Here is a 20473-nt window from a genome sequence, read left to right as displayed (position 1 = left end):
AACCAACCAAACCAAAAAAACCAACCAGCCAGCAAGCCAACCAACCAACCAACCAACCAACCAACCATCCAACTAAATAGAACATAAAACATAAATCTCGCAGCCGAATGAATTATTCATGTACAATCATACAAATACACGAATACAAATAAATGAAGACAAAGCTATGATGTGTATTACAATCTCGAAATATTGAAAAAAGAGGGAATATTTGGCTACACTTTGTGGTTCTTGATTGCGTACATGAATCGGTCATCTGATAGTGATTAAGTAAACATATATGCTTATCTTATTCTTCTTCACAATGTTTTTGTTGTATAGAGCACTGCGACCCAACGCCCATTGCTAATATTGCTGTTATCGCACATTGTTACACTACATGGCGTGGATATCATATTTCTCTGCCGCAGTGATACAGACGAGCCGTTGTCCTTTTTGGATAGAACAACATAGCAATGATAATAAAGCCGAACCACTGTCACCTCCAGGTCAAATAGCTACAGTTATATTTATTACCGGGACGCATCGTGTTCTTGAATTAGCCACTGTGTAGAAGAAGAGGCAAGATGGAGGCTGTGTGGGCAGGTGCTGGAGGCGGCCTGGGGGTGCCTGGCACGTACGGCGACGTTCCGCTCACACCAACGACGCTCCGACGGAACTACGCCGCCTGGTTCCGTAGTCAGCCCCCGCGCTGGAGGGACGCGTCCCCGTCTGTCAGACAGAAGTACCCGCAAAGTTACCACAGGAACAGAGTCATAATTAATGTGAGCGGCATGCGTATCGAGACGCAGTTGGACACACTGAACCGCTACCCGAACACTCTTCTGGGCGACGAGGAGAAAAGACGTAAGTACTACGACCCAGTGAAGAGAGAATATTTCTTTGACCGTCATCGTCCCAGCGCGGAGGCCATACTGGCCTTCTACCAGACCCACGGAACGCTGACGCGGCCGTTTGAAGTGCCCCTGGACGTGTTCACAGACGAACTGAAATTCTTCGAGATCGACCCCGAGTCTATCGCCCAAATTCGCGCTGCGGAGGGATTCGTCAAGGGGAAAGTACGAAAAATTCCCCAGACTGAGACACAGAGGAAAATCTGGGAAATGACAGACTGTAGCCCTGAGGAGTTTTTCAAAGCCAAGATCTTCTCGTACCTCTGCATTGTCTTCACTCTTCTATCAACAGGCGCCTTGTGTTTGGAGACGATTCCGTCTTTGTCTGGTGTGCTTACCGAGGAACAGACTCAATTCAATAACGCCTTCTTTGTCATAGAGGCTGTCTCTGCCACCTTCTTTGCAATCGAAGTCTCACTACGACTTTTCGGCAGTCCCGATATACGCAAATATGCCCGATCAAAACTCGGACTGCTCGACCTAACCTCTGCATTGCCAGTGATGGTGAACGCGATCGTTCTATTACATGTACAAGACGTGGCCACCGTACAAAGGGTCTTGCGGTACATGAGATTCCTTCGTTCCTTCAGAGTCTTCAAATTGTCCCGGTACTCCAGGGGACTGAGAATCATTGGCGAAGCCCTGGCCAACAGTTCTAGTGACATAGCGATGCTTCTGGTCTTCATGGCAATCCTCGTAGTCCTGTTCGCAGCCGGGATGTACTTTGTGGAGGTAAATGTTCCCGGGACCGCTTACACCAGCATCCCGGAAGGCTTCTGGTGGGCCCTGGTTACGATGGTAACGCTAGGATATGGCGACATGACCCCGACAACCGGGCTAGGCAAGTTTATCGGTTCTCTCTTAGCGCTAGCCGGGATTCTAACCATCGCCCTCCCCGTGCCCATCATTGTGACCAGGTTTGACGTCATCTACAGCACGAATGAGGACCCACCAGAGGAGGAGGCGGGGGAAGACATCCGGGAGGAGTTAGAGGAGGCGGAAGACGAGGAACCGGGTATGCCACAAACAATGATATCATCGGACAGGCTGATTCCTGAGATTATCACCACTGACTTCAGTTAAGGTGGTCTAACTTTGACATAGATATGACATAACTTCGGATAATGTCGTGTTCACGTAATAACTATCTTCTGTAAGCGCCTGATAACACATTGCGACAAAGGCACATGTGCCATGTTGGTCAAGGGTTAAAGGTGTCTATGTATTGTTGACAGTTGACTTTGCCCCTGATCTTTGTACCAAATTGAAACAATTCACCAGCCAGGCTGATCGCCCGCGTATTCATATTACTTTTTGGGAAAGTGTGTGAGGTGGTCTAGCTTCGCTCTGTCAGTTGTTTGGCACTCAAACTCATTTAGATATCACCCTATGACTTTCCTATAAATATATCATCCAGATCACACACATTTTTTTCTGTATTTATACATATTCTAACAGGACTGAGAGTAGCCAAACGCTCATGTTGAAATTAGAATGGATTAAATTCTGTACCCCTGAAGTCTATCCTATTGCATTCCAGCGTGCGAAACTTCACATGTTCTTGACCATAATATAATCATACACATGCACTTTTCTGAATATTATACGTAAATACAGTAAGAGCTCAGTGACCTCCCGCTCAGCCAAGAGCTATCGATAGAATATCAACTCATCCGAAAAGCAGGGGGTTTGTTGTATCATATTGTATCTGATATACTGAAATCAAGAAATGAAATATTGGGCTACAACGTTTATCCTATTTAAATCTACGAGGAATAGCTTTAAAAGTATGATATCAGATTTGTTCCACAGTAGAGAAGTAGTGGTGCACACAGAGGGCTGGTTTCATAGTTCCAAGATCGTGTGTTGCATCGTGTGTTTATCCGTACATGACCGTGGCCTTCACGGACAAATATAACATGTAGGTCATGGCTGGTATTTGAGAGCTGTACTTTTGTTCACTCTGTTGGCTGGCATTATAATAAGATATTTGGGTGCCAAATTCAAATGGCAACATTAGGGATAACATTAGGTTATACGATATCAGTATCACTGCATGGCATCTCTCTTCTATAGTGTCTCTTATTAGCCTGGGGGCCATCCGATCACTACCGGGGCTCCTACACTTGCTGCCCTGAAAAAACAAACATTTTATCGGGGTAGCGACTATAAGAGCCCCGGTAGTAATCGGATGGCACCTAGGCTAAATGTCTCTAAGATGGAATGAAATATTTTGTATTTGGATTGTTTGTACGTGTTCGCTGAGGTGCAAGCTGATCTTGAGTCTATGTCTTGTGACTGTAGTCTCTTTATGATCATATCATATTCATATCAATATACATATATCATTTTCAAATCAGTGCTAGATTTGACACTGCTATTGTATATCTCTTACACAGAGGATTATATTTGCTTTGTTCTAAAACCACCACTCAAATTATGGCTATAACTCAGTTGTGTTTGCTCGAAACTAAACATTTTCACGATTAATTGTTGCAATTATTTCTGTTATCATCAATAAGATGATAATTGTTAGTATCTCAGTTACAAATAACTGAAATCCTAGCATGCTAAATCAAAGTTCTCACTTGTTTTAAATATGTCCGCCATAGGCTGGGTTTAGTCACGCATTTCTAAGCACTCTCAGCAGAAGTCCAACTCAAGTGCGGTCTGTTTAAAGGACTTCTAAACTCCAGAAGGCGGTGTTATTTTCCACTAGATTATGTATCAACGAATACATAACCAGACGACTTTTTACAGAATACAGCTTGTGGTGAATTACACAAGGTGTATTTTGTAAAATAATATGTAACTCACTAAACCCGTGCAGACCCTACCCATGTATTCCCTATATACGAAAACTATACTCACTTCCTTCATCGTGAATATTTTTTGGCATGAATGAGGGGGGGTTAAGCACAATAAGACGGCCACTTGTTAATTAAGGGTTAATGGCCCGCCCCGAGGTGTATATGGTGTCATAACGACTGGTCATGTGCTATAACCATCGAATAAAACTTTAATTTTTATGAGGTGGTTATGGCACATGACCAGGCGTTATGACACCATATACACTGAGGAACAGGCGGGTCATTAACGTTATTATCACATAGCCTATCCAAACTGACCCATATAAGACAAATTCCTTTACAATAATAGATTCTCTATTTAGCACTATACATGTAAAATCAATCCATTGTACATATGATCTTCATATAATCCAATGTAAACTAGCGGTAACTTGTCTTATTGTTGTGGACACGTAGACTTCATATCGGGCGGTATAATTGTAGATTTTTGTTAAATTTTCACAATTCCTGACGCCCGATTGTTAAACGCTTAGTTGGCTGTGGTAAGAAAATCGTAGTTTCCCCGGGTAATTTTTGCTCAAGCCGGACAAAAAAATGCCATAGAAGCGTACACGTATCGGGCTGAGATCCTTGTAGGTAGAAATCTGTAAGAATTTTGGCGATTTTGACCGTAATTCTTTCGATGCCAACACATCGGTTTGGGGAGGTTACGTGACTTGGGCCATGGGGAGGGGGGCGTGTTTAGTGCGTGTCACGTTTGTTTTCAACAAGGCGACATCAGTTCGTCGGCAATGTTTTTAATTTTTGCCGGGTAAAACCCTAAGAAACATGAACATACCTTCCTGGGGTCCCCCGGGTCAGAAACTGAGGAGACTCACGGCGGCTTCATGGGCGAATGTCTGTCAAGATAAGCTTGGGGAAATACGTCAGCCTGGAATGCAAACCTATTTTCGCTCCCGAGTCTCCTCTCCACAAATTTGCGTCAGTTTCTCGCCCCTCAACTCCTTCAGCATGTTCCTGGGAGTCTTCCCCAGCTTCCCATGACCCGAAAACTGACTCTAAGTCGGCGTCTGACAGTTCTTCGTCGAAAAAATGTGGTACTGGTCCATGACGATCGGAACGGGTTCCAATGGCGGGCCAAGGTGAAATTTGTCGTTCCACTTACGGGGGTGTAGTCATTATCTCCATGAAAAATGGAGATATATAGTTTTGGTTGTGTCTGTGTGTCTGTCGGTTTGTCTGTCTGTCTGTTTGTCTGTTTGTCTGTTTGTGTTTCCGGACTACTGTAGTCAGCATATCTCAAGAACCTCTTGATGGATTACGATGATATTTGGTATGTTGGCAGGTGTTGTGAAGCCGAAATTCAAGGTCGATTTTGGGCCCCCTGGTATGTGACCTTGGTACTGCAGCAGAAATTCCATTTTTGTATCTCTTGACCTGGACGTGCTATGGTCTTGATTTTTTTGGTGGCAGATAGCTTGTGGTGTAATGAAGAAGTGGTGTGGGTTTGGGCCCCCTAGCAGCTTGCTCTGGAACTGCAGGGGTGTTATTGTGAAAATCTTCTAAGGAGAATAACTGAACAAACGAACGACAGATTTCCATGATATTTAGTATGCGGGTAGCTTAGACAGAGGTGTACACATGAAGTGCAAATTATGCTAATTTGGACTTAATTTGCATAGCTAATGAGGAAAATCTATATTTGCAGTGTTTTCCATTATAAGACTCAAATACATGTAAGATATGTAGTTTATGGAAAGTGGAGCATCAACAGATACAAATTATGCAAATGACTTCCTAATTTGCATAATTCATGCAAAAACACCCAAATTCATCTTATTGTAAAATTATAGGACTGTCAATATTGCAACATGTGTAAGTAAGATAAAGGTGTTTATGATTAAGCATATATTATGCAAATGTGTAAGTCATTTGCATATTTACTTAAATAGAATTGTTCATGGAGATATGAGGTCGCGGAACTCCTGTTCCATTTAGATTTCACTTGAATTGAAATTTGTCCCTTTTTAATGTATTTTAAGACGGTTTTGTTAATTTTAAGACGATAAAGGTTTTTTTAAACAATGTTAAGAGAAAGGTTCATAAAAAAATACCCCCCTAGAAAATGGAACGGTTGTGTTATGACGTCATAAGTGGTGTGTTATGAACCGGGTGTGTTATGGCCCCATAACACATGGGCAATGGAGGCTTCTGATTGGTCGACGCCATCTGGCTATGCGATAATAAGATATAAAGAGCGCCTGCATGCCCTTTTTCGTAAGGCGTAATGCAGCATTTGTCGTCTTCGTAATCCGTAGGCAGTCGCTCAAAATCAACGTAATTCGTAATCAGTACATTAGCCGTAACGCGTAATTGGTCACTTTCATTCTACGTAAAGGCAGGCTTTATGCAACGTAAAGCGTAATCCATAAATTACTAGTAAAGCGTGGGCTGATTTCAAAATGGTCCAATCCACAAGCGAGCGCCTCCCGTCATCATGTTCGCGATGAATTTCCCTATTAACATCTCCCTAAGTTTACTGTGTGGTACCCAGAGCATTGTGCTGAAAGGCAACGCAAGCAAATGGCTCAGCAAAGAACACCAGAATACCTCCCTCGATCGATTACGATGGTCCCTCTATGATGCACGTACTTCAAGTATTCGTTTACCCAATGCACACAGTTGCACCATCGAAAACTACATTATACTGTCTACTTCGCTCAACAGCAAGCTGAACGGTTTATCCATTGTCACTCCCATATGTCAGAGGTGAAACTCTCATAATCCCGGAGTTACTCACAATAAGCTTCAGAGCGACCAGACAGGTTCGACTTCATTCTTCTTGCAGAAGTAATACCGTGACGGATCAGCACTTAGATATCTCTAACATTGTTGTCCGATTTGTGCCTCACAGGTGGGAATTTATTATGTACAAATTCTAGATCTTTTAGGAATGTTTGCATTGCGACGTAGAAAGTTTTATTTTTATGTAATAGTTACACTTTTTCATATTAGAAGGCACGTGCTGCCATGGCTGTTATTAAACTCCGTTTGAAAAGACCAGAACAGTTTTTTACGCTTTCTGACAGGCTGTCTCGCACTGAATGCTTATTCGGGGTTTCAGTTGCCACACGTTATGCTGAAAAGTTACGAGAAAGGTGTTCCGAAATTGTTTATTCGGGTGAAAAAATACATATACGTGCCGATGGGGGCAAGGACATTATACATGATTAGGGTTGGGTAAATGGTTTAGTAGGTAATGGACGTGACCAGATTATCAATTACAGTCATGTCAGATGTGAAGGTTCGTAGTTTAATAGTGCCTCGTATTATAAGTTAACAAACAGGTTAGGCTCCGTTTGATGATTTAACGTAATTCGTAACCAGCTCTGGGAATTTAATGTAATTCGTAATCGGCGGCGAAAATGTTACGTAATTCGTAATCACTACTCCCTCAGCGGAGTCGATTTTTGACTGTGTAAACAGAAATCTAGGGTACTCAAGTATCCTTTTCCCTGACTCCACTTGAGCATAGTCGATACCATGTTCAAGTCGCACAGCACCCAGTGTTACCTGGCAGCTTGTGACGTCATAGTAAACACGGTAGCCGGTTCGGAACCTGGCAAGAAGAATGTTTTTTTTTTTCGTGCGAGTCGCGGAGCCAGGATCTAAGCCGGCTTCTGTGTTTACTATGACGTCACAAGCCGCCAGGCAACTTAATTACCCGCCCGACGGCAGAAATCAAGCACTGAAAGTGTGATTTGTATTTTTTTTCAGTGGCGGGGCGTTCAGATTTTGTATATATTTGGAAAACCGCGTCGTTATATTTCGTTAACGTATAGGTTTTATGAATGACACTACTACAGTTACATATTTGTTTTAGTAAGATGAGTAAGATAATGTTGTCTTGAAGTGTCGTATGTACTTTAAGTAGAGTGACCATGTATTGTCTGTTCTGTAATTGCAACAAAGGAGGAAAACCTTACGGTCGATACTTGTAACACGATACTGTAGATTGAATCCCTACTTGGTTGTCTCAAATCTGAGCGCTTTCGGCTATGTGAATAGGAATGTTGTCAAATGAAGGATGGGGATAGAAATAGAAGAACCTTGCTCGGCTCGAATGTTGTAAACTGGTCTAATCCTATCCACTGTCTATCAGTGTATAGAAATCAATGGCATCTCGGACGGGCTAGGAGAATGTCACACAATGACATGTCATCAGCACTGGTTCGTAGTGGCGTCGGTGTCGGCCTGGCGTTACGATTACAGCGTTGGGCTGAGAACCAATAGGTTCTAGTTTCGAAACTCGCCATGTCCCGATATTGTGCCTTTGGAAAATACACTTTACGCCACACAGTTAAACTTTTAGCACTTTTTGATGATGCAAAAATCTCTCTTTTACTTCAAGGAAGCCCACTATATTCATCTGCCATAAACTCCCAAATTTTGTCTTTTACCCAAAATTTCATTATTACTTCAAAACGCTTTGATTTCTGATTTTTATCACTTCACCATTATTTCGTTACATGTTAATGTATCATATTTGTAACTAGTTTTTGTATTCTTATCTGTCCACTTTTATGTACTGTGTATATATGTTTTAGCGGTGGCGTTGATATAAGTTTGTAAACTTGAGTGCGCCACCATTACCACTGCGTCTGTATTGCCAGCTTAAAAGATAAATATCAGGTGGTCCGTGAATAGTTTCACCATTTCGATCGCCTGCCTGTCATGTTTGGGCCCGCATTCTTCACACTGCAGCGACACCTAGCGTCAGTACCAGGTCTGGGACTACCAGAGACCTGGGTGTGCACCGTTTAAGATGTAGTCAATTGTTGAGATGGTTGCTATCATTCTTCGACTTTCCACATATGAACTGCAGCCAATCAAAATACCTGTCCTTTTGACAGCAGGTCAGATGGTGCAGTACCAACAGATGAAGTAGACCTTGAGTTTCAATACCACCAATGGAAATTTTTTGGAACTGTCTGAAGATCGTGCTACAGTACCATGTTGACAATAATGGTCACTGCTCTATGACAATTTCCTTACAGTCTTTTGTATGAATAAACCAAGTTTACATCTAAACATATGCCTCTTTGGTATTTCACTTTCTTATACTGCTGCATAATTACTATATAAACAAGTGCTCACGTGGCCCAGCACTGCTGTTCCTCTTACGTCACACTAGTACTGTTGACATGTAAGAGTCACGTGCTGACAGCTCAAGTGCAATATCAGTAACAGTGCAAGATAACATAACAGGTTAGTGAATGATTAAACAAAGAGGGGAACTTACAGAGACTTCAGGGGGCCATGGCCAATTTATCACCCTGGCAACGAGATATTGAACAGGCTATTTGTATTTATACGCCCAACGGCAACAAGTCAACAGGCGCTGGTGTCTACAGAAACAATCTAGTTTAGTGTCAACGACTTCGAGTCAACGTCTGTGCTTTCGTCCATATCAACATAAGGTAAAAGCCTCAACGTAACTACGGTTTTAGGCTTGAATACCACCTCTTATACATCACAATGCTTGTATTCGATATGCAGACTGGCAGTTAAGGTTAGTTCTTTACCACAAAATCCTGTCTGTCTTTTTCTATTTCATTCTCAGTCTTTTTCAGTTGATGTTTATCCAGGTTTTGCGAACAAACAGGTCGAGTGTGAACTTCCCGCTTGACTGAGCTCAAATACCAGCCTACCCCCCTCCCCCCAACACACAACAGTTCTAACGTTATAGAATCATAAAGATTTATCGGGACCATTCTGATTACTAACTTGTAGTCTCTGTTCACGTCTCACGTCGTTGCTTGGATGTTGTGGTGTGTGTGTGTGTGTGTGTGGGGGGGGGGGGGGGGTGGTACGCAAACTGTTAAGAATGGATAATATAATGGGTCCCTCTATCCAAAACATTGCGCACATTCATTTCAAGATCGAATTACCCGAGGCCAATGTACCATGTACCAAATCACTGTTTGCGCGCATAGCGCATATGTAAGGTTTCCCACACCTGCACAACTCTTTACCATAGACTGTTAATTAGCTCTGTGCTCTGTACTTTAACATTATTTTATCAGCTCACCTCAGAAATGTGACATTGTGGGCATTTGTGGGGCCTGCATCAATTGTGTATTTGTTTGCAGAGTACCAACAAACCAACAATGGTGTGCCGTCGCGCGTCGCGTTGGCATTGCGGTCACAGTGTTTGGACCAGAAACAAAAGGCCCGGGGTTGTGCCCTTGGGAAAGGAACATGAATTTTCTCACTTCACCCAGGTGTGAAAATGGGTACCTGCTTGGGGAGGTAATAGGCGGTGGATATGGAGAGGCCAGGGCTCCCTTCTTCCAATAATGTGACCTAGACACAGCGGATAACAACCCACTGTCCCTACGGCCTCAAAAAGGCTATGGGACCACTTTTTTTCAGCACCGTGATTCTTCTTCTTTACTAATCACAGAAGGTCACATTATTTGCATATGTGGGGCCTACATTAACTGTGTATTTGTTACAGAGCACGTGATGGGCAGTGCCCGGCTGTTTGCTGTGTTGACGGTGCTCGCTGCTGTCGTAATTTTCCTAACGGTGTGCACGGTATGTACCTTTTAGCTTTTTACTATTACCATGGCCAGATCATATTGACATTATATATTACCTCAAAGGCAACAAACCATAAAGGCTATCGCAAACACCCGAATAAACTGAGTTTTAGTGTGTTGAAATACATCTAGAGCCAGAATTCAACACATGGAAATGAGAAAGGTTGTTTCTATGAGCGCCCTTTAAACAAAATCATGACTCGCAGCACCGTCAGAAATCAAGGTGTTTGCGGTGTGGGCTAATATGTTTCACCAAGAATAGCAATTTTTTTAAAACCTGTGCATTATCGTCCGTTGACCTTTATCCGCCATATGCCAGCATATGCAGCACTGAACCATAACTAAACAAGCGAGCTTTAGAACATTCCGAAAAATGTTGTGTGCATTGTTTACACTGTTTTAACAGTCATTGCTAGCTACACATGTTTTGGTCGTCCACTTTCTGTGTTGTAGCGGAAAAAATAACACCTCAAAGAGTGTCAATGATTTTCATATTCGCGACAAAAGTTCCCTATCAATCAGATGGATTAAAAGGATTAGTATGCTAGATGTTTATATACGGTAATACTCGTGAATATGTATAGACTTGTTGACATGTGACCTGTGCTTAGCCCAGTGGGGCAAACATGTACAATAAAGGTCTTCATTCATTCAATAATTTAAGCCAGACGTATCAAATTCAACAGATGTTATGTCCAAGTAGTTGTTTATTCATAAACAAAATACTGCTACGGTGCCGAAAATCAGTCTGTTTCGTAGGTACTTTAATAACTTTCAACATTCCTAATTTCTAACAAATCCATCAAAGGGGATCTTGAGTTATAGTACAGACAAGAACATGTACAGTACCCTTGATCCAATATGTGCGAGCAACCTCCATGGGGAAGCTTTGCAGACATTTCCTCTGAAGAGCTCTGGGTGGATTTTGCGGCTCCACGTACTATTAATCCATGCGCATGGTTCACGTCACCTTAGAGAAAAAAATTACTCTTCATGGAGGGGCTCTACAGAGCGATATTTAAAAAAAAAATTGGTTTGGCAGCTCCACGCGCTATATAGATACATACACATGGTTCACGTCACTTTAGAGAATACAAGAGTGGTGTATGAAAAACACACCGGCGACGTGAGGATTATGAAAATTAGGTCCTAATTTGCACAATCTATATTCCATTAAGTTCACCCTCACGTAACTTTTAAGTGTCACGTATGAAAATCTCCGAGTACCAATATCAAACAAGATTGGAAAGGTAAAAAGACGTTGACATGTCGACGGTGGTCTCTGTTAGTGTTTTCGTCTCTTACAACTCATACATCCCAAGCAAAGACCTCATTTGCATAGATTATATCAGTCGATCACCTTCTCTACCCAAATGATACAAATTGTTCAAAGTATGAAAGTCTTATCTGGGCAAAAATGGCTATTGTACCATTTCCTCATGAACTATGTAAGTTAGAGCCCCATATGCATGATTTATGTCTAATAATAATGTCCAAACTAACTTCCAAATGCGGTAAGAATGAAATCCCCATCATCAACCACGATGTATTTATAGTATCTAATTATCAATTATACAAATTAGGTATTCATTTGCATAATTGATATCTATTGATATTCATCTCTTTTTCATTTACATATGTCATGTGTTTGAGAGACCTATAAGTTTTTTCAAAAACCTACATTACTTTTTCCCCCTGTCAATAGCTATCTGCCACTAAAACAAAACTGACCATAGCTTTTTCAGAATCAAAACCAGAAGTTCCGCTCAAGTACAATAGAAAGTTGCTAGGAGGCTCAAAATCTTATCATTCCAAGGTCTCATAAATACCTACCCACCTACGAAATATGAAGATAATCCATTCTGGCAGTCGTGAGGTACATGTATCGTCCTATGGACTGAAAGAAACTGCAGAGGTCCTCCATGGAGGTTGATCGTACATCCCCTTCTCTCATGATGGAGGTCACTTACCTCCTTACCATAGATGGTATCCTAATGACCGGAATCATAACAACCATAACGAAATTTATATGAATAAAAGTCTATAATGCAATGCAACACCATCACCTTGTTACTATTTGCTTCGTCTTGTAGGCTTTAGACTTCTTGTTTCTGCCTTGTGCATAATATAATATAATATACATAAGAATCACAAACCCACTAATCAACGCTTGCTTCTTTCAACAGGTCAAAATCTCAAACAACTCGACGATTATAACTCCTCGCATAAAGCAAGTAACATATCTAAGATACTCGTCGACTAAAATTCCTCGACTCGAGCAAGTCACATCCCCAAACAAGAATGATTCGAAGTTAACTAAAACTCTTCATCATGAAAAAATCTACTCTCCAAACAACACTAGTACTACCCCAAGCTACCTTGAGCAGGTCACATGTCCAAACAATACAAACGTAGTCGTCTTAAGTAGAGACAAAGTGTATCACCAAGGAGACGTTTTTACCGTGAGGGTGGTGGCAAGAGACAAGGAGGGAAGGCCGAAGACGTGCGGAGGAGACTTTTTCCGCGCAAGACTCCTCAGCATTAACGGTTCTCTGCAGTCCAGTAGCGCCGGTCATATCAGTGACCACTGTAACGGCACCTACACGGTGCAGTTCCCGCTCTACTGGGTAGGGGGCGCATCGGTGAGTACAGAACTTTGTTGCATCTTCAAGATGGACAATTATAGCATCCGCACTACTTTTTCACAACCGGCATATTTAACCACCACCTAAGTGGCTAATGTGTTACCCTATCATCAGGCACATTGATACTGACCTAGGAAACGTGTATTGCTTCAAAGTAAATTGTACCACTCCGCCGTAGAACTCACATGGCATGAAGAATAGAGAAATTAGGAATCAGCCCAAGAGGATGTTTTTACTGCGTCGTTAATTCTAAATAAACCAGCATCGGAACATCGAAACACAACAACAGTGAAAGACTTTGTAGGGCGACAAAGGAAAACTTTTCAACACAAGGGCTTCTATTTTTCTTTTACTTTCGCCAAGAAGGTTATGTTTTACCAAGCGTGTATTGCATGATAAGACTCTGTAACATGTGGCACCTGTCAGTTGACACAGTTTGGCAAATATTCCCCTGCTGGCAGCGTCTGTCCCCAGGTTCCCTATGAACAGCTAGTGGTAAAAACAGTAAGGGATAGCTAGAACCTGTATACAGCCTGTTTTTGATATGTGGATAACTTAAGTGATGCTTGATATAATGAAATGGCAATTATGCAAATCAGAATCTAATTTCCATAATCAAGGAGTAAAATGTATAAACCCACTGCATTCAATGATCGGACTTATTGAAATGTAAAAAATGTAACTGACAAAAAAGATGGACATTGATAGATAAGTATTATACAAATGAAGATACTATTTGCGGAATTGATAAGAAAATACTGTAATTCCATATTGGTAAATAACTGGAAATGCATACTTGTGGCATTTGGAAGTAACGTGAAGGGGAACGTGGTTATATATAGATTATGCAAATTGGCATAATTGATCAGGAAACGCTAGCATAGCCTTCTTAGTCCAAGTCCAACAATGCCATACTAAAGACGACTTCTGCTATGTCAACTGTTATAATTTATGAAAATGATGACCTTATTAGGCCACACTTACTTAATTCTATGAGTTACATCCTCTGCAGACCTCAAAACTAATGCGACAGTTCCGGAGTTCCGTGGAGGAGATTTTTCTAGAACAGGCGAAAACCGATGGGCGCGCGAATATCATCCATGAAATTTGATCCTTAGCATGAGAAACACTCATAATGCATCAGTCGAAAATCATTTTGCGAAGGTATGAGGTAGTAGAACTCTATTTCATATCTGCAACGTCTTTCTCGTCAACATTTACTACATTTTACGCCATTGTCCATTTTCTCTTGTTAGTAACTATATCTGCGAATGTCTTTTTTGGGGACTGATGATACGTGCCACGTGCACAGATTTCCTGTGCACTACGATGCCTTTTTAGAGTTATATTTGTATTATCAAAGACGTAACCTTCTGTTGATACCGTCAAATCCTTGGCACGTTTTTTGCTTGCATCAGATAAGGATTCAGCTCGTCCATCCAAGCGAAGCAGTGAAGGTTCTGGAGAGAGTGCGAGAAACTCCGAACAAGAGGTTTTTCCAGTGCAGCTTCGTCGACATAAAAACGAAAGCTAAACAAACACGACAATGCTACAGTACTGTCAATCCCAGCCTGCCGCCCCACAAACTGTGCGACTTCTCAAAACGAGAGGTAAACGGAACCTGGCTTTGTGAGAAACCCGAAAAACTTCAGTGCTCCACCATTTCACTGTGCCGGTGGGACGGGGGCAAGAGCTACAAAAACGCAGTGAATCTCGTGTCTAAAAAAGAAGCAACACTTTTCAAAAAGTAAGTGCCACCAATATCTGTATGATAACAACTTTATAAATCAAAGCGATTCAGACATTGGTATAGTATGTTTCCTGACACTCACTCATGCACTTACTCACGCACTCACTCATTTACTCACTCACTCACTCACCGACTCACTCACTCACTCACTCATTTACTCACTCACTCATAAACATACTCACGCACTCATTTACTCACTGACTCACTGACTCACTCACTCACTCACTCACTCACTCACTCACTCACTCACTCACTCACTCATGCACATACTCACGCACTCATTTACTCACTCACCCACTCACACATGCACTCACCCACCCACTCACTCCCGAATTTTTTTTTTTTGATTGATAAAGTAGTTTATTTATGTCAGAACTAACCCCAGATGTCTGTTCCAGAAGGTGCCTTGAATTCTGTACTTTTCTTGATCCTGTATTTCAAACAAAGTGTGATTTTGGTAGAAGGCAGAATCTACTAATTTAAAAACATCATTAAGTATTATGTAAGTGGTAAAGATGGCAAAGTTTCATCATCACATAACTAGTCATATGATTCACATAGATACGCAGTATGCATTCAAGACCTATACTAGCTTTGCACATCTGCTTGCTATTCCTAATACACTTCAAATTCTATATATGCATGTATGATATTCTTCTATCTGTAGTGATTTGATACAATGTATGGTTTAAAGAGTGTACAGTAAGTGATGTGCACTGCAAACCTAGTATCAAAGACATTGAAAATGGAACATTATTTACAACTGTAACTGTATGTTTTAGTTTGACATGTTTGGTATTTGTTGCCACAAAATATTTTATAGGTAATCTTCATTGAGGTGCAGTTGGGGAAAATTGTTAACCTTAAGCTCTAGTTTGTTTTACCAAGTTGAAAGTCAATGCAGCAATAAACTTATTCTGTATGTATCTTACCAACTTTTTACATAGGACAGAAGGATGTCTGCCATGTGGGCCAATGGAGTGTTTTTTGCACACAAAAAAACAGTAGAAAGACATTGCTAATATTTCCCCTTCCATTTGCTTTGGGATTACTTGCCAGTGCTTCCTTGAATGTTATCCTAGACCAGAGTCCCTTCAGAGTGTTTATGTTCACTCACGCACTCACTCACTCACTCGCTCAATCACTCACTCATTGACCCACTCACTCATCCACTCACTCATCCACTCACTCACTCACTCACTCACTCATTCACTCATTCACTCATCCAATCAATCACTCACCCACTCACTCACCCACTCACTTACTCGACCTCTATCTCGGTGTTTCCCGACACACAGGCCATATCTTGAGGAGGAACTTGAAGTAGACCCCAAGGAGCCCATACGTGTTCTTGAGACAGAACTGACCACACCTCACCACCTTCCGGCGTGTACCGGGAACGCCCGTGAGTCTGGAGCTTCTCTGGGACATTGGTCCGGCAAGATCTGGAAGTCCTCGGTCTGCAATGTCCAAGTGTTTAGTAAGGAGGACATCCAACGGTGCCTGGCTAACAAGACCGTATACATGCAAGGTACTTACCTTTGCCGACATGAAAAATGGAGATAGTGTGTGTGTTTGTGTGTGTGTGTGTGTGTGTATGTGTGTGTGTGTGTGTGTGTGTGTGTGTGTGCGCGCGTGTGTGTGCGTGCGTGTGTGTGTGTGTGTGTATGTGTGTGTGTGTGTTTGAGTGTGTGTGTGTGTGTGTTTGTGTGTGTGTGTGTGTGTGTGTGTGCGTGTGTGTGTATGTGTATGTGTCTGTGTGTGTGTCTGTATGTGTGTGTGTGTGTGTGTGTCCGCATTTTTTGGTCAATATAACTCAAGAACTTAAGGATGGATTGTGATTACATTTCGTATCTCGGTAGGTCTTGGTACAAAGGTCAAGGTCGATTTAAGGCCCCCCCGGTGTGTGACCTTGGTACTGCAGCAGAACTTCCAGTGTTTGTATATTTTGCTCTGGACATCCTATGGTCTTGAATTTTTTGGTGGCTTTTGATGTAAGGATTTATCCCCCCCCCCATTGGGGAATGATGTCCTGTAACTAAATTGAAACTTCAGAGTACATACTGTTATAATTTTCTTCTATTCCAGGCGATTCCGCCCTCCTTCAGTGGACCACGCGTTTGCAGGCGGTTTTACCATTGTCCTCTAATACAGACACCATGGGTGCGGCAGGTTTGTAAATGATCTGATGCATTGTGTGACAGGGCTATAAATTATGTGACATATATGTAAGTGATAAAAAGGGAATGTCGGTAGATATCAATTATGCAAATAAATACGCCGTGAGCATGATTAATGACAAAATTACTATTATCTAAAAATGGCAGATGATGGGACTTTATTCTTGTGACATGTGAGAAAGTTAAGTAAAGGTGAACATTGTTAGACATAAATCATGCAAATCGGGGCATCATTTACATAGTTTATGAGAAAATGCTACAATAGCCTTATTTGCTGAGATAACACTTTCAGACTTTGAATAACTTACGTTCTTTGTGTAAATAAGATTATAAACTGATATATAATGAGAAATATGAAGCTATGGGAGAGAGTGAGTGAGTGTGAATGAGAAATAAACTGTCTAACCCAAAAAATTTCACTCACCGTAATTTTCGACCCAATCACTCGGTCTTCATCCGCTTTCTGACCCAAGTGCTGTGGACACGTGATTTCGCATGTGTGACGTTAGCACTGGGTCAAAGTTCGTCTGAAGTCACGCAAGGAAAGTCACGCAAGGAAGTCACGCAAGGAAGTCACGCAAGGAAGTCGCATCAGGGCACACCAACCATCTCTCAACCGCGACGGGGGGCGGTACCGACTTCATGATCAGACGAACTTTGACCCAGTGCTGACGTCACACGTGCGAAATTACGTGTCTAAAGCACTTTGGCCAGATAGCGGATGAAGACCGAGTGATTCGGTCGAAAAGTCCGGTATATTATAACGTTAAGTGAAATTGTTTGAGTTGGATAGTTTATTTCTCATCATATAGTTTACTAACTCATGATATGAGGCACTAGGAAACAAAATACTCGAGGAGGAGGTAGAAATACATCAAAGTTGGTACGTTTTTGTTACAGCTAGTGACGGTACACCTAAGAGACCACCGCATGTTAAAGGAGGAGACAACAGCCAGTGGAACATCTCTGTTCGTTTTCAGTTCCACCACTTTCCCACACAAGGACACAGTTGGAATTACTATTACGATTTCAGTTACACCGCCGACGTGCTGGACGCCATGCACGGAGGCCCGAACACGGTAGTAGTTCTCGGTCTGTGGGCTCACTTTACGGCAGAGCCGCTGGAAATGTTCTGGTCGCGACTGCACGCCATACGGGACGCCGTACATCGTCTCAAGCGCAGGAGTCCCGGCGCGCTTGTTTTCGTGAGAACTGGGACAACACGAGACCACGCGCAAGGAAAGTTGGAGTTCTACCTGCTAAACAGCGACTGGCTGGCTTACCAGATCACGGAGGTGATACGAGAGATGTTCCGGGCGGATCCAGACGTGGTCGTGTTGGACACGTGGGACATGAGCGTGTGTCAGCCGGGCAAAGACAGCGTGCACCCTGATCAAACGATGGTGGACAGTCAACTAAACAGGCTGTTGTCTCATATCTGCCCAGACTAGAGAGACAGATAGACAGACAAGCTCCGCTCCCCACTTGGGAAGCGGACTAAAGCGAAGAAGGCTTGACTGCAGGGTAAATTCTTGACCTGGTGCTGACGTCAGAATTAGTGTCGAACTTCGCCTCACATGACAGAAGCGTCGCCTATCGAACCAATTGCATAATGCAGGACGACACTGTTCCTCGGAAGTCAATGTAGTGGACTGTCGCTAGAGGGCGTCAGAAGGTGGGTCTGTCATGTTTGACATGGCGGAAATTGTCAGGCAATTATTCACTACATATTTCTTGTGTTACGTTACCAGACAGCCCATGTGTTGAAACCGCGGAAAATTTAATGTAGTATTTTTGTATTTTCGGATTGAGATCACTTTCTTTTTTCGCGTCTGCTATTCAAAGTGTGAGTGACCGGTATCTTATCGTTATGTATGCCCATTGGCATTGGTAGTTCGCAAAAGTCGGTCGTACAGTCAATCCGAAACCAGATTATGAAAAGTAGGAGTTTGATGGAGCTGCTAAAGCGTGTCGGAGACTGTTCACACGAAGGTCAAGGTCCATTTGGAGCCTTCTAGCAGCTTCCTTGGTTCTGCAGCAGAACTTCAATTTCTTGTATCTTCTGTTATGGTCATGCTCTAGTTCCAAGACATTAAAAAATATGCAAGTCTAATCTTGATACAAGTAATGAGGAAATTCTATTTTTCAACATAGGAAGCCGGGATAAACGACATGTGTAATCAAGGCCACGGGGAACATTGCTGTATATCAATCCTGTAGATATGGACCTTAATCGCATAATTGATACGAAAATGACATGATTCATTGATGGTAAGAAATGTTGAAATTTCATCCTTGTGACATGTACAACATGTATAAGTTAGTTAGGAGTAAACATTATCATGTATTCTGTCTCTCAAAATAACTTCAGTCTTCATTGTGGGTAGTTTGATTGTGTTTGTGTTTCCGCCTTTTGCCAGCATAAGCTATTGATGAATTGCGATTTGTGTATTTCATTTGTTTGTAGATAGAGTAGATAAGAATGAATGTATTTTTTGGGCTTCTTCTATCGGCTTTTGTTGGTACTGCAGCATGAGCAAGGATGCTTGTAGAGGTTTTAACCCTTACGGCGCGGTCACATACGTCTAATGCAATCCACCATCGCACGATATTGATTCCGTAGAATTCACGATAAAGCAAGCCGTGACGTTAAAAGTAGCCTCTACCAGGCTCCGCGGATGGCTGGAATGGTATCCTAGATGGCATATTGGACCCTCTCTCCGTAGCCGACTCCCTTGGCTACTATTCACTCTCTTTGGTCAGTTTCTACTATTTCTCCGGAGCTCCAGCTTTCCGCGGAGCCTGGTAGAGGCTACGTTAAATGGAGATTTGATGGTGTGATTTGATCAAATAAACTTGTCCAGATATGCAGCTTGTTCTCTTCAGTACAAACCTGGTGTTTTCCAGTGTGAGAGGACCAAATTAATCTGTCTGGATACAGATTTATATAACTTGTACTGTTCAGTACAAACCTGGTGTGGTTGCGCCATGAGTTGATTTATCGGGTATGTTAAGCAAACAAATTTAAATACCGTTCAGTCACACAGGTGTGCTTACCTGTGATTCACCTGGCTGCACGCCTGACACATAGTTCTTATCAGGGGCTATTTTGTGATGTTGTTTGTCATGCACAGTGAAGGGTCGTAATTCACGCCTGCAGGCGGCGACAACAAGACTCTGACCCGCCAACATCAAAACAGCTGTCGTCGGCTACTTTACGCGCTGTTCTTCGTCAAACCTAAAGTATGTTGTCTAGATTGTACAGTAGAATCCGCTTAACCGCACCACCCATTTGTCAGCGGTTTCGGTGCAATTATCCGGCTGATGCCATTATGCGAAATTCCCAGCTGGACCGCATCACCATGTTTTTTTCTCTTCACAGGCTGGATAACGCCCTAGAGTCGAGACTTACTTGACCTTATGGCTAACGTAACAGTTCTTGCGCTACCATACCTCATAGAACCAGCAAAATATTGAGTTCACAGTTCCAGTTTGATCAGTGACAGATCATTCTCCTTATTATAGCAGAGCCGAACCCGCGTACACCTCGTTCCGGCGAATGCAGGAAGTTTCTACGACGCGGATTCAGC

The 20473-nt window shown here is 42.3% G+C and overlaps 2 protein-coding genes across 4 annotated transcripts; both read left to right on the top strand.

The window, feature by feature from the left end:
- The first annotated feature begins 83 nt into the window (after nt 1–83).
- LOC136431392 (potassium voltage-gated channel subfamily A member 2-like) lies at nt 84–2184 on the top strand. The gene has a single exon (XM_066422746.1). It carries the CDS (start codon nt 567–569, stop codon nt 1974–1976), a length of 1410 nt encoding a protein of 469 aa, XP_066278843.1. The 5' UTR covers nt 84–566; the 3' UTR covers nt 1977–2184.
- A 3887-nt stretch (nt 2185–6071) lies between these two features.
- Nucleotides 6072–19265, top strand: LOC136431391 (NXPE family member 3-like). 3 transcript variants are annotated; one of them, XM_066422743.1, is made up of 7 exons: nt 6072–6617; nt 10224–10303; nt 12495–12950; nt 14372–14700; nt 16002–16234; nt 16792–16875; nt 17784–19265. In XM_066422743.1, the coding sequence occupies exons 2-7, from the start codon at nt 10232–10234 to the stop codon at nt 18332–18334; spliced, it is 1725 nt and encodes a 574-aa protein (XP_066278840.1). In that variant the 5' UTR covers nt 6072–6617; nt 10224–10231; the 3' UTR covers nt 18335–19265. The 3 variants fall into 3 exon arrangements, with proteins under 3 accessions (XP_066278840.1, XP_066278842.1, XP_066278839.1); XM_066422745.1 differs by lacking the exon at nt 6072–6617 and adding an exon at nt 8934–9183 and having other exon boundaries at nt 16792–16866; XM_066422742.1 differs by lacking the exon at nt 6072–6617 and adding an exon at nt 8936–9183.
- The last annotated feature ends 1208 nt before the right edge of the window (nt 19266–20473 follow it).

Source organism: Branchiostoma lanceolatum, chromosome 3 (genome assembly GCF_035083965.1).
Source record: "Branchiostoma lanceolatum isolate klBraLanc5 chromosome 3, klBraLanc5.hap2, whole genome shotgun sequence".
Classification (NCBI taxonomy): Eukaryota; Metazoa; Chordata; class Leptocardii; order Amphioxiformes; family Branchiostomatidae; genus Branchiostoma; species Branchiostoma lanceolatum.
Note: the sequence above shows the minus strand (reverse complement) of the source record. Positions and strands in the feature narration are given on the sequence as shown.

Coding starts and splice junctions, on each gene's coding strand:
- LOC136431392 (XM_066422746.1), top strand. CDS start 567: ATGGAGGCTGTGTGGGCAGGTGCTGGAGGCGGCCTGGGGGTGCCTGGC.
- LOC136431391 (XM_066422743.1), top strand. CDS start 10,232: ATGGGCAGTGCCCGGCTGTTTGCTGTGTTGACGGTGCTCGCTGCTGTC. Junction 10,304..12,494: donor TTTTCCTAACGGTGTGCACG/GTATGTACCTTT, acceptor TTCTTTCAACAG/GTCAAAATCTCAAACAACTC. Junction 14,701..16,001: donor GAAGCAACACTTTTCAAAAA/GTAAGTGCCACC, acceptor CCCGACACACAG/GCCATATCTTGAGGAGGAAC.